Source organism: Sciurus vulgaris, assembly GCF_902686455.1.
Source record: "Sciurus vulgaris genome assembly, chromosome: 6".
NCBI lineage: Eukaryota > Metazoa > Chordata > Mammalia > Rodentia > Sciuridae > Sciurus > Sciurus vulgaris.
Genome location: NC_136466.1, coordinates 159,452,667 through 159,467,502, shown reverse-complemented (window position 1 = coordinate 159,467,502; position 14,836 = coordinate 159,452,667). Strand labels below are relative to the sequence as shown.

General features: G+C 43.6%; 1 protein-coding gene across 1 annotated transcript in view; it reads left to right on the top strand.

Annotated features, from left to right (window-relative positions):
- The first annotated feature begins 12,426 nt into the window (after window positions 1-12,426).
- The window catches only part of FBXL7 (F-box and leucine rich repeat protein 7), a 373,746-nt gene continuing 371,336 nt past the window's right edge, over window positions 12,427-14,836 (top strand). Inside the window, exon 1 of the mRNA XM_079144579.1 lies at window positions 12,427-13,001. Within this exon, the coding sequence (XP_079000705.1) occupies window positions 12,965-13,001 (37 nt within the window). The 5' untranslated portion in view covers window positions 12,427-12,964. The remainder of the gene's footprint in view (window positions 13,002-14,836) is intronic.

Sequence of the window (14,836 nt, the reverse complement as noted above, 5' to 3'; positions counted from 1 at the left end):
TTGGAAATCCATACGCAACAGAATGAAACTAAACCCATATCTCTCACCGTGCACGAAACTAAACTCAAAATGGATTAAGGACCTCGGAATCAGACCAGAGACCCTGCAGATTATAGAAGAAAAAGTAGGTCCAGATCTTCAACATGTTGGCTTAGGACCAGACTTCCTCAACAGAACTTCCATAGAACAAAAAATAAAAGCAAGAATCAATAACTGGGATAGATTCAAACTAAAAAGCTTTCTCTCAGCAAAGGAAACTATCAGCAATGCGAAGAGAGAGCCTACAGAGTGGGTGAACATCTTTGCAACTCATACTTCAGATAGAGCACTAATCTCCAGAATCAAAAAACTCTACACCAAGAATGCAAATAATCCAATCAACAAATGGGCTAAGGAAATGAACAGACACTTCACAGAAGAAGATGTACAAGCAATCAACAAACATATGGAAAAATGTTCAACATCTCTAGTAATAAGAGAAATGCAAATCAAAACCACCCTAAGATTCCATCTCACCCCAATTAGAATGGCGATTATCAAGAATACAAGCAACAACAGGTGTTGGCAAGGTTGTGGGGAGAAAGGTACACTCATACATTGCTGGTGGGGCTGCAAATTAGTGCAGCCACTCTGGAAAGCAGTATGGGGATTCCTTAGAAAACTTGGAATGGACCCACCATTTGACCCAGCTATCCCACTCCTTGGCCTATACCCAAAGGACTTAAAATCAGCATACTACAGAGATACAGCCACATCAATGTTCATAGCTGCTCAATTCACAATAGCCAGATTGTGGAACCAACCTAGATGCCCTTCAATTGATGAGTGGATAAAGAAACTGTGGTATATATATACAATGGAATATTACTCTGCCATAAAGAATGATAAAATTATGGCATTTGCAGGCAAATGGATGAAATTGGAGAATATCATGCTAAGTGAGATAAGCCAATCTCAAAAAACCAAAGGACGAATGATCTCACTGATAAGTGGATGATGACACATAATGGGGGGTGGGAGGGGTTAGTGTTAGGGTTAGAGTTAGGGTTAGGGAGGGGGGCAAGAATGGAGGAAGGAAGTACTGTATAGAGGGAAAAGAGTGTTGGGGGGTGGGGGGGAGGAAAAATAACAGAATGAATCAAACAACATTAACCTATGTAAATTTATGATTACACAAATGGTACGCCTTTACTCCACGTACAGAGAAACAACATGTATCCCATTTGTTTACAATAAAAATAAATAAATAAATAAAGTTAACAACAAAAAAAAACAAAACCCAAAAAAAACCACTCCTCCGCTGACCTGAAGCATGACCGTTGATCATCTGGCACCTTTGAGGCAGTTGAGGAGTGGGGTTCCTCCAGTCACCACTTTTATAGGTATGGCTGGCCCCCTGAGTTGACCTTATCTGGTGGGCGTGTCCCTGATCTTTGTGGTGGAGATTCTCTCTCTGAGTTGAGGTTCCTCTTCACTTTCCCTCTTGAAAATCCTGGCACCAGGTCCTCAGCCCTCTCAGCTTTTACCCAGCACACACGACAGGGGTGATGCCTCCCATCACTGTGCTGCCTTCTTATCTCCAGCAAATTATTCTGTGACCTCGGGACACCTTGGACACTGACTTGGCTGTATCAGTCTCCACTATGGGATCTGGGTCCTCCATCCTGACAGATTCACCCCTGGGGTGTCTACTAGAAAGTCTTAAATCTCTTCACCTGATCCCTGAGCTAGAGCCACCAAAACTTATTTGCTTGTGTAATGATATTTTGTCACAGTTTCCTTGGATAATCAATCTAGAAGGCTGATTAATGGCACTTTGGATACTAATGTTTTGAGGGACTTACACAACTTTTGTGAGTGAGTGGGCAAGTGGAAAGAAATTCTTTATCTCCAAGCTGTCTCTTTCTTGTGCACTAGACATGAGTTTTGCTCTTCCTGCAAGCCCAAACACCTCCTTTGGCTTCTTCTCCACCTCCCAATCCCTCCTTCTTCTCTAACTTCTACCTGGCTATTGAACCACCTCCATGCCGGTCTACTGTGGCAGAGGCCCCTCTGGCCCCCGCTCCTCCATCTCCTTCGCCCTGCTTTGTTTCTGCTCCCTCCCCCTCCAGCCTGCCTAGCCCTCCACTTGTGCAGTCTCAAAAGAATGTTCTAGCGCCCCTACAGGAGGTGGCTGGTGTGGAGGGAGTGATCAGAGTCCATGTTCCTTTTTCGCTTTCCAATCTTTCCAAGATAGAGAAGCATCTAGACCCCTTCGCTTCCAACTCTGTGAACTTTATCAAGGAATTTCAGTTTCTTATCTTACTCAGTCTTATGATCTTACCTGGCATGACATTTATATAATCATGTCTAATACCTTGACCCCTGAGGAGTGCTGGAGAGTCTGGGAACAGGTGAGCATTTATGCAGATGAGGTTCACCAATCAACCCGACCCATCCCACTGGGGCTGAAGCAGTACCGGATGGAGACCCCCAATGGGACTATAACATGGGGATTGGGTATCTGCTGCGGGACGAGTTCCAAACTTGCGTCCTTGCAGGCCTTTGAAAGACTGCCATTAAACCTATTAATTATGATAAACTTTAGGAAGTAATACAGGACAAAGCTGAAAACCCATCCACCTTTCTGAGTCTCCTCACAGAAGTCATGAGGTCCCTCTGGAGGGACAACAGCTACTCATGATTTATTTTTTTCTACACCTGACAACCATCACCGCTCAGGAGCCCTGGGTGACCCTTATGGTGACAGGCAGGCAGCTCCCTTTCCTTATAGATACTGTAGCAACCTTTCAGTGATGTGGGAGTTTTGGGGACCCACTTCCCCAAATCCTCTATTGTTGGGTAGAGGGAAAACCATACCACCCCCAACAAACCCCTCCAATAAGTTGCCATATTGGACAAATTTGCTTCATTCATTCTTTTTTTTATAATTCCTTTGTGTCCTATTTCCCTCCTGGGAAGGGACACCCTAACTAAATTGAGTGCCTCTGTTTCCTCTCACTTACCATGCGCCTCCACCAAGACTCCTCTGCTATTCCTCTCCTCATGACCTTGCAGGAACATACAACCCAACCTGAGATTTCATATCCCCTTCTTCCCTCCCTTGTTGACCCCAAGGTCTGGGACACCCTCACACCCTCTTTAGCCACATGCTCACCTGTACTCATTTGCCTAAAAGACCCAACATCCTACCCAGCCCAGGTCCAACATCCCCTTCCCCAAAAGAGCCTTTTAGGTCTTCAACCAGTCATCCAGGATTTGAGGCAGAAAGGCTTCCTGAGCCCTGCCAACTCACCTTCTAACACTCCCATCCTGGCGGTTAAAAAACCTAATGGATCCTACCATTTGGTGCAAGATCTCTACATCATCAACTCAGCAGTTGTCCCCATCCTCCCCACTGTGCCCAATCCCTCACTTTGCTTTCCTCTATTCCCTCCTCCACACATACTTCTCTGTTGGATTTGAAGGACGCCTTTTTCCCTGTCCCTCTTCATCCTGACTTTCATGATCTCTGCCTTCACCTGGGCTGAGCCTCTCACTCACGTTTCTTCTCAGCTGACCTGGACAGTTCTCCCACAGGGATGTCGGGACAGCCCTCACCTCTTTGGCCACTGTCTCATGATCTTGCCTCTCTTACTTTCGTTTCTTCCTCTCACAGTATGTTGATGATCTTCTATGTAGTCCCTCTCGAGGACGCCCAAGGGGACACTATTAAGCTTCTAAATTTTCTGGCTGACAGAGGGTATAGGGTCTCTCCAGCAAAGGTACAGCTTTCCCAACTGCAGGATATTTACTTAGGAGTTAGCCTCTCACCTGGATTTAAGGCCATCACTGTAAGAGAAAAGCATTGTTGCGGAACATGCCCACTCCACCCACCAAGAAAGTAATACTTTCCTTTCTAGGGCTAGCAGGATATTTATGATCCTGGATCCCAAATTTTTCCATCCTGGTGGCCCCCTTGGATGAGGCTTCAAAGGGCATGCCCACTGAACCTCTTCTCAACCCGGTGGAAGCCCCTTTCCAGACTCTAAGGAAAGCCCTTCTTCAAGTCCCAGCCCTACACCTCCTGGACATCACCAGACCATTCTACCTGTTTGTCTCTGAGAAAAATGGGTTCACTCTGAGGGTGTTAGGACACATATTCAGTCCTACTTTTGGCCTAGTGGCATACCTATCAAAATGCAAGATTCCACCATAAGAGGCTGGGCACCATGTCTTAGGGTATTGGCATTTGTCTTAACCCAGAAAACAAAACAAAAAAATTTCCTTTGGGGCTCTCACTCATCATCTGTCCGAGTTTCTTACTTATAAGAGTCTGCAAACTCTACCGCCCTGTCGGGTGTTAACTTTGCAAACTGCTCTTATTGAGGACTCTTCCATTTCCTTTAGGGCATGCCCTTCTTTAAATCCAGCCACCCTCTTACCCTCACCTTCCAACATACATGCTTCAGCAACCCATAGCTACTTCCCTGCCCCTCCAATGTTGAGGAGGGGACCTTACACAACCCTACTTTCATATGGTTCACTGAGAGAGCTCTTTTCTCCATGAAGGGATTCGATGAGTTGGATATGCCACTGTCTCCCTGGAAAAGGTCGTAGAGTCAGGACCACTACCCTACAATACCAACAACCAACAGGTGGAACTAACTGCCTTCACCTGCACATTCATCCTCACAAAGGGAGAATCCCTCACAATCTACACTGACTCCAAATGTGCTTTTCACATTCTCCTTTCCCATGCTGCTACTTGAAAAGAGAGGGGCCTTCTTACCACAAAAGGGAACTCCATCCCCAACTCTACCTACATCCTAAACCTCCTTGAGGTTCTTCGCCTCCGAGCAACCATAGGCCGTGTACGTTGCCGAGCTCATCAGACAGACCAGTCATTCATCTCTTCAGGCAACAACAAGGCAGATGAGGAGGCTAGAAGAGCAGCCCTATCATGCACACCAGCCCCCGTTATGACTCTCCATGATCCCTTACCTCCACCACCTCCCAACAGGGAGATACTTTCATACCTCCACCATTTATTTCACCCCAAACTTTCTTTCTTCGCTTTCACAATTTGTTAAGACTCATTTGCAGTTATCCTCCTCTGACATCTCATTTCTGGAAAAACTCTCCTCCACATGTGAAGTTTGCCTACGAACCAATCCTACAGTTGTCAGACCCCTTAATTTTCTGATTCACTAGGACCATGGTACCATTCCAGGGGTAGACTGGCAACTTGATTTCACTCATATGCCCACAGTAAGAAAATCTAAACACTTTTTGGTCATGGTAGACACCTTCCTAGGATGGGTTGAAATCATCCCCACTTCCAAACAAAAGGACACTAACTGTCTCCACCTTCATCCTTCATGAAATCATTCCTCGCTTTGGAGTGCCTGCCTCCTTCCAGTCAGATAATGGGCCTGAATTTATCTCTCAAGTTCTCAACAACTTGCCTAGGCTCTTGGAGTCCCTTGGCATTTCCACATTCCCTTTCACCCAAAATCATCTGGTAAAGTAGAATTAATAAACCGAACTCTTAAAAATGTCTTAATCAAACTTTCTTTAGAACTTCACCTTGATTGGGTTAAACTCCTGCCTCTTGCTCTTCTGCATCTTTGTTCTTTCCCAGTGAAACCTGCCAATATTTCCCCTTTTGAGCTGATGTATCATTGTCCCATCCTTCCCCCAGGGTTATTGCCCCTTCCTGCCCCTCTTCCTTCTCATATAAACCACATTCTAGAGGCCGAGGACCAGAACACTGAAGCACCATACAACCACACTGAACCACTAGGACTGGACTGCCAGCTACATTCTTGCCTCCCCTGCCGTTCACCCTGTCTGCCATTTTCCTAACCATTGGAATATTTTACCAATAGATCTGTCCAGCTATATTACAGGACTCTCAGGACTTTATAAAGAATGAATCAGAGCCTGGCAACAAGTGCACTCCCTAGGGGAACTATCCAGTCCCCTACCCCTGCCTACTGCAATGACATATCCCTCCCCTGAATCAGTTCTAAGCCCATGTCCAGCAGGAAACAATCATTGAAGATGGATCTTCATCCACATGCCCCAAAGGGATCTTCTTATAAAAACAAAAAATGGGGAATGAAAGGAAAAAGCCTGTAGCCATCTCTCCCCTGATTCTGTCCCTTCCACACACACTATTTTTCAATCTAGATTGTTAACTTCCTCCTTAGTCATTGGTCCAATTAGCCTGTGGGTTTCCAGTACTTAAGGATGGTTGCCCTGCTATAGTGCTTTCTCTTTTTCTTGCCCTTAAGGGCAGGCACTCTGTTTGCTTACTAAAATCTCTTGTGTGAGTTCCTGCATCTGGAGCAGTTTTCTGGGTGCTTTCATCATGATAGTTCCCAGTTCCATCCATTTACCCACAAATGCAATAATTTCATTCTTCTTTACGGCTGAGCAATATTCCATTGTGTATATAAACCACATTTTATTTATCCATTCATCTGCTGCAGGACAACTAGGTTGGTTCCATACTTGGTTATTGTGAGTTGTGCTGCTATAAACATTAATATGGCTGTATCCCTATAGTATCCTGATTTTACATCTTTTGGATACATACCAAGGAGTGAGATAACTGAGTCACGTGTTGGTTCCACTCCTAGTTTTTTGAAGAATCTCCTTACTGCTTTCCAGAGTGGTTGCACTAATTTGCAGTCCCACCAACAATATATGAGTGTACATTTTTACCTGCTTCCTCACTAACACTTATTATTATTTGTATTCTTGATAACTGCCATTCTGGATGAAGTGAGATGAAATATCAATGTAGTTTTGATGTTCATTTCCCTGATATTTAGAGGTATTGAAAACGTTTTAACAAATTTGTGGGCAATTTGTATTTCCTCATTTGAGAAGTGTCTGTTTACTTCTTTTGCCCATTTATTTTGTAGGTTATTTGGGATTTCTTTTGGTGTTAAGTTTTTTGAGTTCTTTATATATTCTGGACTTCGATGTCCTATCCGATGAGCAGATGGCAAAGACCTTCTCCCATTCTGTAGGCTCCCTCTTCATGTTCCTAAGTGTTTCCTTTGCTGTACAGAAGCTTTTTAATTTGATGGCATACCACCTAGTGATTTTTTTGTTTCATTTCTTGTATTTTAGAAATCTGGTTAAAGAAGTTGGTTCCTGTGCCAATGTGTTAGAGCATTGGGCCCACATTTCCTTCTAGAAGTCGCAGGGGTTCTGGTCGAATTCCTAGGTCTTTGATCCACTTTGAGTTGAGTTTTGTGTAGAGTGAGAGATAAGGGTCAGGTTCCATTCTTTTACATATAGATTTCCAGTTTCCCCAGAGCCATTTGTTTAAAAGGCTACCTTTTCTCCCGTATGTTTTAGGCACCTTTGTCTAGTATGAGGTAACTATATTTACGTTGGTTTGTCTCTGTGTCGTCTATTCTGAACCAGTGGTTGTTGTGTCTGTTTTGGTGCCAATACCATGTTGTTTTGTCACTGTAATAATAGGAGGTCCTTAACTTCTGAGGTAAAAGGAAGGAAAGGCAAGGGGAAGGTAAAGAAGAATGTATGTTGTGTGAGCCAGCGAGTGGTGTGTGCCATAAAATAGTTCATATAATTGTTGAATTACAATATACTCAGTGTTCGGTAGTTATAATAACCATTTATACCCTCACTATCTGTCTGATACACATATTTGCTTTGCTGAGACTCTGATTTTGTATTTTGAGGATAAATTTATAATGATTAAAAAGCAATATTTTTTTCCTTTAGTAATACACACATTTAAACTCAAGCCTACTCTTGAACTGGAAGTTACTGTTTTCCACCATAATTGTAGTAAAGACTATGCAAATCTAACCATATTCTGACATATAAAATAAGTAAAGAGAGCAAGGTGATTCAGACTTTTGAAGGCAATCCCGGATCCTCAAGAGGGGAAAATATTCAAAATAATGTGAAAAAACTAAGAGCAGAAGCACGGCTTCTGCTTATACAACTCTTTGTTCCATTTTTCCTCCTTTTACAAGCTAATATTTCTTATTATGTTTTTTTTTTTTTACTTTATTTTAAAATTTTGGTTACAGTTTCATTTTTTTCTTAACAAGTCTACTGTTTATCTCTCAGGATTAAAAAAAAACATCATTAAGATTCTAAAGAATTAAATAACAAGGAATGTCAGGGGAAGGGCATAACTGCCCCATTCTCAGGGATGTATAGCTATTCCAGTTAATACCTAGCTTCAAAACAAAATGAATTTTTATATTTTCTAAATGAAATAATGTACAACCACCATCTTCACCTAGGCTTGTTGTAACTTTCAAACACAAAGCTTCATTTTAAGCTTAGTAAAAAACTTAACAGGGATGATGGCAGACCTTAGTATGTAGCAGATCGAAAATGCAAGCAAGAAGAACAAATGGAAACTGAGCACCAAACAACGTGTAATCTACAGTAATAAAAAATATGTCTCATTTTGGGCTCAAAGCATTAATCCAGTTACTGAAAAGAGAATACAAGTGGAGCAAACAAGAGATGAAGATCTTGAGACAGACTCATTGGACAGAATTCCACCCCCCCACTTGATGAAAGAATGTTCCAGATTCTAAATTGAGGACTTCATTATTAATGGCATTATTACTGTGTTATGATTGTTAAACAAAATTTCTTATTGTTTTTTAAAATCAGGGATTCTAGCATTGCCTGTTTCCCACCTCGGATTTCAAGGGAGAGTTTATTTTGTCTACTGTTTTCCCAGGGAAGCCTGTGGTTAATGATGTGCTCCTTTACACTGCTGGTAGCCAGGGACGAGAAGAACAGAGGAGGCACACTGACTGGCCCTGGGATTAGGGCCTCATTAATGCAGCCATGACAGCATGTCCATCAACAGTCCTAAGTGCAGAGGATTAACCTGAAGCCCAGTGGCTCCACCTCCAGAGAAAATGTGGGCCTAATGGTATAAATCAAGTCAGTTTTTTAATTCAATATTCTAAAAAAGAAGTGCTCTTGGAAAAGAACACATTTCTATAAGAGTGTCGACGTATTTATTAAAGTAGACCCTGAGAAATAGAAATAAAAATGTAGATATCATTGAAGATGCAGATTTTTTCTTCCTTGATGTTTTTCTTTTTTTGCATCAGTTTCTCACATGGCAAAATAAATGGGTGATTTAGTCATTGATCAGTTACTCTTGTAAGTAAATTTTGCTTATTCTGATAACTCCAGATTCAAAATTTTAGGTATGTGCAATTTTAGGATATTTTCTGAAATCCCTCATTGCTAAATAGATCCACCTATAAATCAGATTGAAACTAAGAAAGCTATTATCATAATCTATTATCTTTCAGTGGTAAAATTCCCACTTGCTGCTTCTTCCTACCTTCTATTTCTTTGCTGATGTTTTCTAATCTTCCATTCCAAAATCTTTAAAATTCCAAACTCTGAAACAGTTATCACTCAAAGTATTTTGGGAAAGGGATACTTGACCTATATGTTTTTATTCCCTTTCTATTGACTTAGAGTATGTTGCTGTGACCAAAAACCTGATGAAGATAGCTTAGAGGAGGAAAAGTTTATATTGGGCTCATGGTTTCAGAGCTTCAGTTCATGATCAGCTGACTCCCTTACCTGGGCCAGAGGTGAGGCAGAGAATCATGGTGGAAGAGCATAGGGAGAGAATCTGCTCACCTCTTGGTGACAAGGAAGCAGAGAAGGAGCTAAGAGATAATGATGCAATGTAATCCTCAGGGACCGACTTCCTCCAGTCATGCTGTCCCTACCCATGGCTACAACTCAGTAGTAGTCCATTCGGATTATTAGTCCATCAGGTGGATTAATCCCCTAATTAGTTTACAGTTTTCACAATCTGATCTGTTCACCTCTGAACATTCCTGCTTACCACATGAACTTTTGGGGGAACACCTCATATCCAAACCATGACAATGTTTACTTAAAAAAAATTTAAGAGTAATTGTGACCCTTTTTCACAAAAGCAGAGGCAGGGGATGTGCAATAACATTCAGATCATTTTCATCTCTTTGCTCAACATTCATTCTGCAAGTACCGAGTGAGCGACTACTTTGATTAGGAATTATACTCAATTTTGGGGACACAATCCTGAAAAAACACACTACCCCTGTCTCAAGAAGCTTGCAGACTAGGTTTGGAAGTTGGGTTATAGGATTAAAATTTTGGGATAAAATAACATATTTATAGATTTAATTTTGAATATTGAAATACATACACATATGAATGCACCTTTACTCTTAGCAGGAATAGTGCTTTTGTCTCTAATTTTTTAACAGTTTTTTTTCTAAACTTTTACAGTGACTGGGCCAAATATACATTTATATCAATTTCTATAATCATATTGAAGTTAAAACGTAAGGTGCTTTTTCTTTTCTATTTTATTTTAAATTGAAGTTTCATAAACTGAGTTATTCTTATTCCCATTGCCGCAGGCAACAGAACCTTGAACAAAATTTACCAGACTTTAATTTCAAAGAAGATAAAGGTTGTTGGTAACTCCAATTTGTGTTTCACTGTTAGCTTTACTTTAATATTAAAGATCCTGAAAGGTGACCCACCCAAAAAGGGAGGACAGCGACTCAAACATAAATAATAGCCAGGTCAGTAGACACTGTGGCTGAGACTATAGGTCAGAGGTAGAGCACCTGCCTCGGGTTCTATTCCAGCATGGGGAGGGGGTGGGAGAGGGAGAGAACCTGAATCACATCACATCCTGAGTGACTCTAGTCATTTAAATTCTTTGAGATCCGACTTCAGTTTCTTCTCTTGTCAGTTTCCTGATTGGGCACCTCAAAAGAGCACATCAGGGAGATAATAGTCTATAAAAAAGCAAGTTGTCAACTCTCCATCAAACATTCAGATGAGTTTCATTCTACTTCACAGCAAGTTTATCTTCAGCTAAGCCTCCAAAATGATGCTATCCAGGGTAGTTTTCTAAATGGTGACAGAAAATCACAAGGCCCAGGTCTCTGGCAATCTACTTCTGCATGGAGATAAAGTTCATGTCAGCTCCATTAGAGATCAGGTTTTTGAGGTAGAATCTCTGAAAACCAATTTACTATCCCATTTTTAAAATGTACTGGTTCTTTTTAGTTACACATGATAGCAGAATCCATTTTGATATAATTATACCAGCATGGAATATATCTAAGTGAAGCATTCCAAATTTTTGATACCCTTATCTTATTTAGAGTCTACCACCCAATTTGGGAAGCAAAACTTATTGCCCAGGGAGTGCTAGAAACTAGATGTCTCAAAGCGAATTAAAATAGAGTCATAATGTTTTGGACTAGGACAATAGAAATGCCATCAACAAAATAAAAAATAATTTATCCTATCCTTATTTGTTATTTTTTCCAATATGTGATACCTTTCACATAATAAATCTAAATTTTAAAATTTTGAATCATATTTTATCTTGCCTTTAAGAAAGACAATTGCAGCAAATGAAAGGAAATTGCCCATATAAAGTTTATAGGAAGTCAAATCACTAACATTTCTGCATGTGATTGCAAGTCTCTTACAAAATTTATAAATATAAAACTTGATTTTCTACTGAAGTACCGTATGTGATTGCATTATTATGCATGTTTAATTCAGACCATCCAAAACCTGTAAATAGAAACTTGTGATGTGCTTGGCTCCCTACAAAGAAATGTGCGCAATGAAAACCGTCTTTACTAAGACGTAACGTTATAAAATTCTTGGTATTTACATGGAAAGGGAATAAAACATTAAGAATTCCCTTTTTTTCTGTTTAATGGACAGAACACCAAAGAACCATTTTAACGGTCTGCCCGTGCCCTATAAATCTCCAAAAGAGGTTCTAAGATATTAAACAAAAGATAACACCAGTCACAAGAGAAAAAAAAAAAAAGTATAGGAGGAGGAGAAAATACACTTCCTGGCTCAGAAGCTCTTAAAAGTTCTGAGCCAGGAAACCTCCTTCTCCAGGGCGGGTAATGTCTTCGGCTGTTCAGGGATCCACTCCTGCTAAGTTCGCCTCAAGTTTTCCCACCTTTTGCTCCATTTCTCGCTTCTGTCACCAAACCTGGGGAGACACGGGAGAATGCCAACGTATACCCCTGAGGTGTGTCAGGATCAGAAACCGATTCATGCTTATTTGAAATGCCCACGCACCTAAAATAGGCCATATTTGCAAACAATCCTAGGGCTTTTAGAACGACGCCTGGAAACCCCTCTTAGAAATTGGGGGCCAAGCCTATAAAAGAACAATAGTAAACCCGAGCCAGCAGCACGTTCCGTCGCTCCAATCGGTTCTCGGGAGGCGCACACATCCCGCGCCAAGGCTGGGGCCCCGAGCCCGAGCCGCGAAAAGGCGCGCTGCCCCTTTAAAAGGCCGCGCATCTCGGGCCGGCCTTCCTCCCCGGGGCTCCAGCTGTGATTGACGCTGGGCGGCGAGAGGAGGCGCCTGGCGCTAACAAAAGTCCGGCCCGCAGGCGAGCCGCGCCGGGCCGCCCGTCTCCGCTCACTCGGGGCTCCCGCAACAAGTGGCCACCGCGCCCTCCCCCGGGAAGCCGCGGGCAAGCGGGTCGCCGAAGGAGGCGGCGGCGCGGGGGAGTCAGGCGCCCGCGCGGCTCAGCGCGCACCGCAGGGGACCGGGGCGGGCGGATGGGGACCCCGCGGCGGCGGCGCGGCGAGCCTCTGGGCGGCCCCGGGGCGCGGGCTCTCCGCGACGCTGCTCCCGCCGGCCCCGAGCGCGGATTCTAGGAGGGGAGGAGGCTGTCTCGGCCGGGTCCGCCGCGATCGGGGTGCCAGGAGGGGACCCAGCGCCCCCTCCCACCGGAGGACAGGAGCCGCCCGCGGCCGCAGATCGGCCCCGGAGCGAAGGGGCATGTGCGGCTAACGGTCCCGTCGGACAGGCTTTCCTCTGACCGAAGGCGCAGGAGGTGCGCCCCAGCTATGCAGTGTCCGGGGAGACGGCGGGCATGACGGCGACAGGATGGGCGCGAACAATGGCAAACAGTACGGCAGTGAGGGTGAGTGGGCCGCCGTCTTCAGACTCCCGGATCGGTCCCCCCTCTCCTTCCTCTCTCCCTCCCAGCTGGGAAGGAGGGCTCTCGCTTGCTGCCGTGGCGCACCCCCCATTTGGCACGATGTCTGGGCCATCACCTTGCCCTTGGACACTCAGTGATCAATGAGTGGGTCCCTAACCCAGAGGCTCTTTTCCACCAGGGGGGTCTCCTTAAGGAACTTCCCAGGTTGTGTTTGGGACTGCTCAGTCGCCTTTCTGCCGTGTTTACGAACACGTGTGCCTCAATTCTCCTTCCCAGGACACCTGGGGCTTAGGATGATGATTTGTCAGATGGCGGAAGACGTTGTTGAAAAATAACGCAGTGAAACTTTCCCAGGCCTTTGTGCTCCAGTCCCCTGGACTTTCCTGTAGCAGGAAAAACTTCTGGAATAAGTTAAGCTTCCATTCTTTGCTAACTGCCCTGGTCTGACAGCCTCGTGAAATTAACCACCTATGGATCCTATGAGGCATGGAGTGGCCAGGAGCTTTGTTTTGGGCTCTCTCGGGGCTCGAGACGGGCAAAGGACCATCTGTTTTGTGGGGCTGAAAGTTACACAGAAATATTGCCTGTCAAGTGGGAGCTTGGAAGTTGGGGAAACTTTAAACTCCGCCCACTTCTAAAAGGGTGATGGATGTGTGGGCTGGCTATTCCCTCGTCCCTCCTCCTCCTCTTTGCATAAAACCATAGTGTTTTAACTCAGTTGATTAACAGCATGCCCCTGATTCGCATAAGGCAAAGGCATTTTCTTCAGTTCAAAAGTTAAGGTCTGTATCTAGCAAACTTGGCTGGAGTGGAGTGGAAGAGCCTGGGTAGGTTTTACAACCCGCCCCAGAGGACAGGCGGTTTCAAAGGAGGGGCCATAGCTTGCAGACTGGTAGGAATGCAGAACAGCTATTCAGCATGTGGTGTGAAAGAAACTCTTATCATCCTGTTCAGAGCTTGGAGCTGAGGCCACAGAATGTGGGTGTCTCTCCTTGAGCTCGAATCTGTCTTCATTTCTCTGCAGCTTTGTGAAATTACAGCACAACCGGCCCTAAAAACCCCATATCTACCTGAACCTTTTGTATAAACCATTCTTTTCCAGATCATCATGTTTAGAATTCCATATATATGCATATGTATATATATGTGTATGTGTGTGTGTACATATGTGTGTATGTACATACGCGTGTGTGCATCCATCCATATCCTGGGCATTTATTTTCTAAACAACTTCAGTTAAAGATTGTCTTTTTAGATAGCACATATGAAAGTATGCCAGAAAAGATTATTGGAGAATCTTGGCCACTCCCCAGATTGTCTTTTAAACAATATTTTAAAATGTGTGGAAAAATGAAATGTTAAACCATCTGAGTCTGAGTTCTTAAAAAAACTTTGGTGCAAGTCATTGTGGTGTGCGCTTGTCAGTCTGGGTACGCACACAGTATGTTACTTGAACACTCGGGGAAAAGGGCAGCCCAAGAAGAATCTAGAGTCACTACTGAGCAAAACCCCTCCACCACCCTCCTAATCCTCAGCAACCTTGTTCTTCCCTCCCAGCTTTCTGGTATTGTGCAGTGTGTGGTATATGACGACTTCCTGTCTGAACAGCAGAGTTTTCAACCCTTGGGAGAGAAAAGGAGAGACAGGGAACTAATGTTCCCCAGCTGTTACCCGTAAATACTACCTCTGCATTTTCACTTCAGCTGAAGTCAAATTTTACTGAGATCAGATTTAGATGCACTGTGGACTTTTTATAGGAAAAACCTCTGGTGCTCAGCTGATTGGAGGGGACCAATAGGAGGCTTTGGGATGTAACT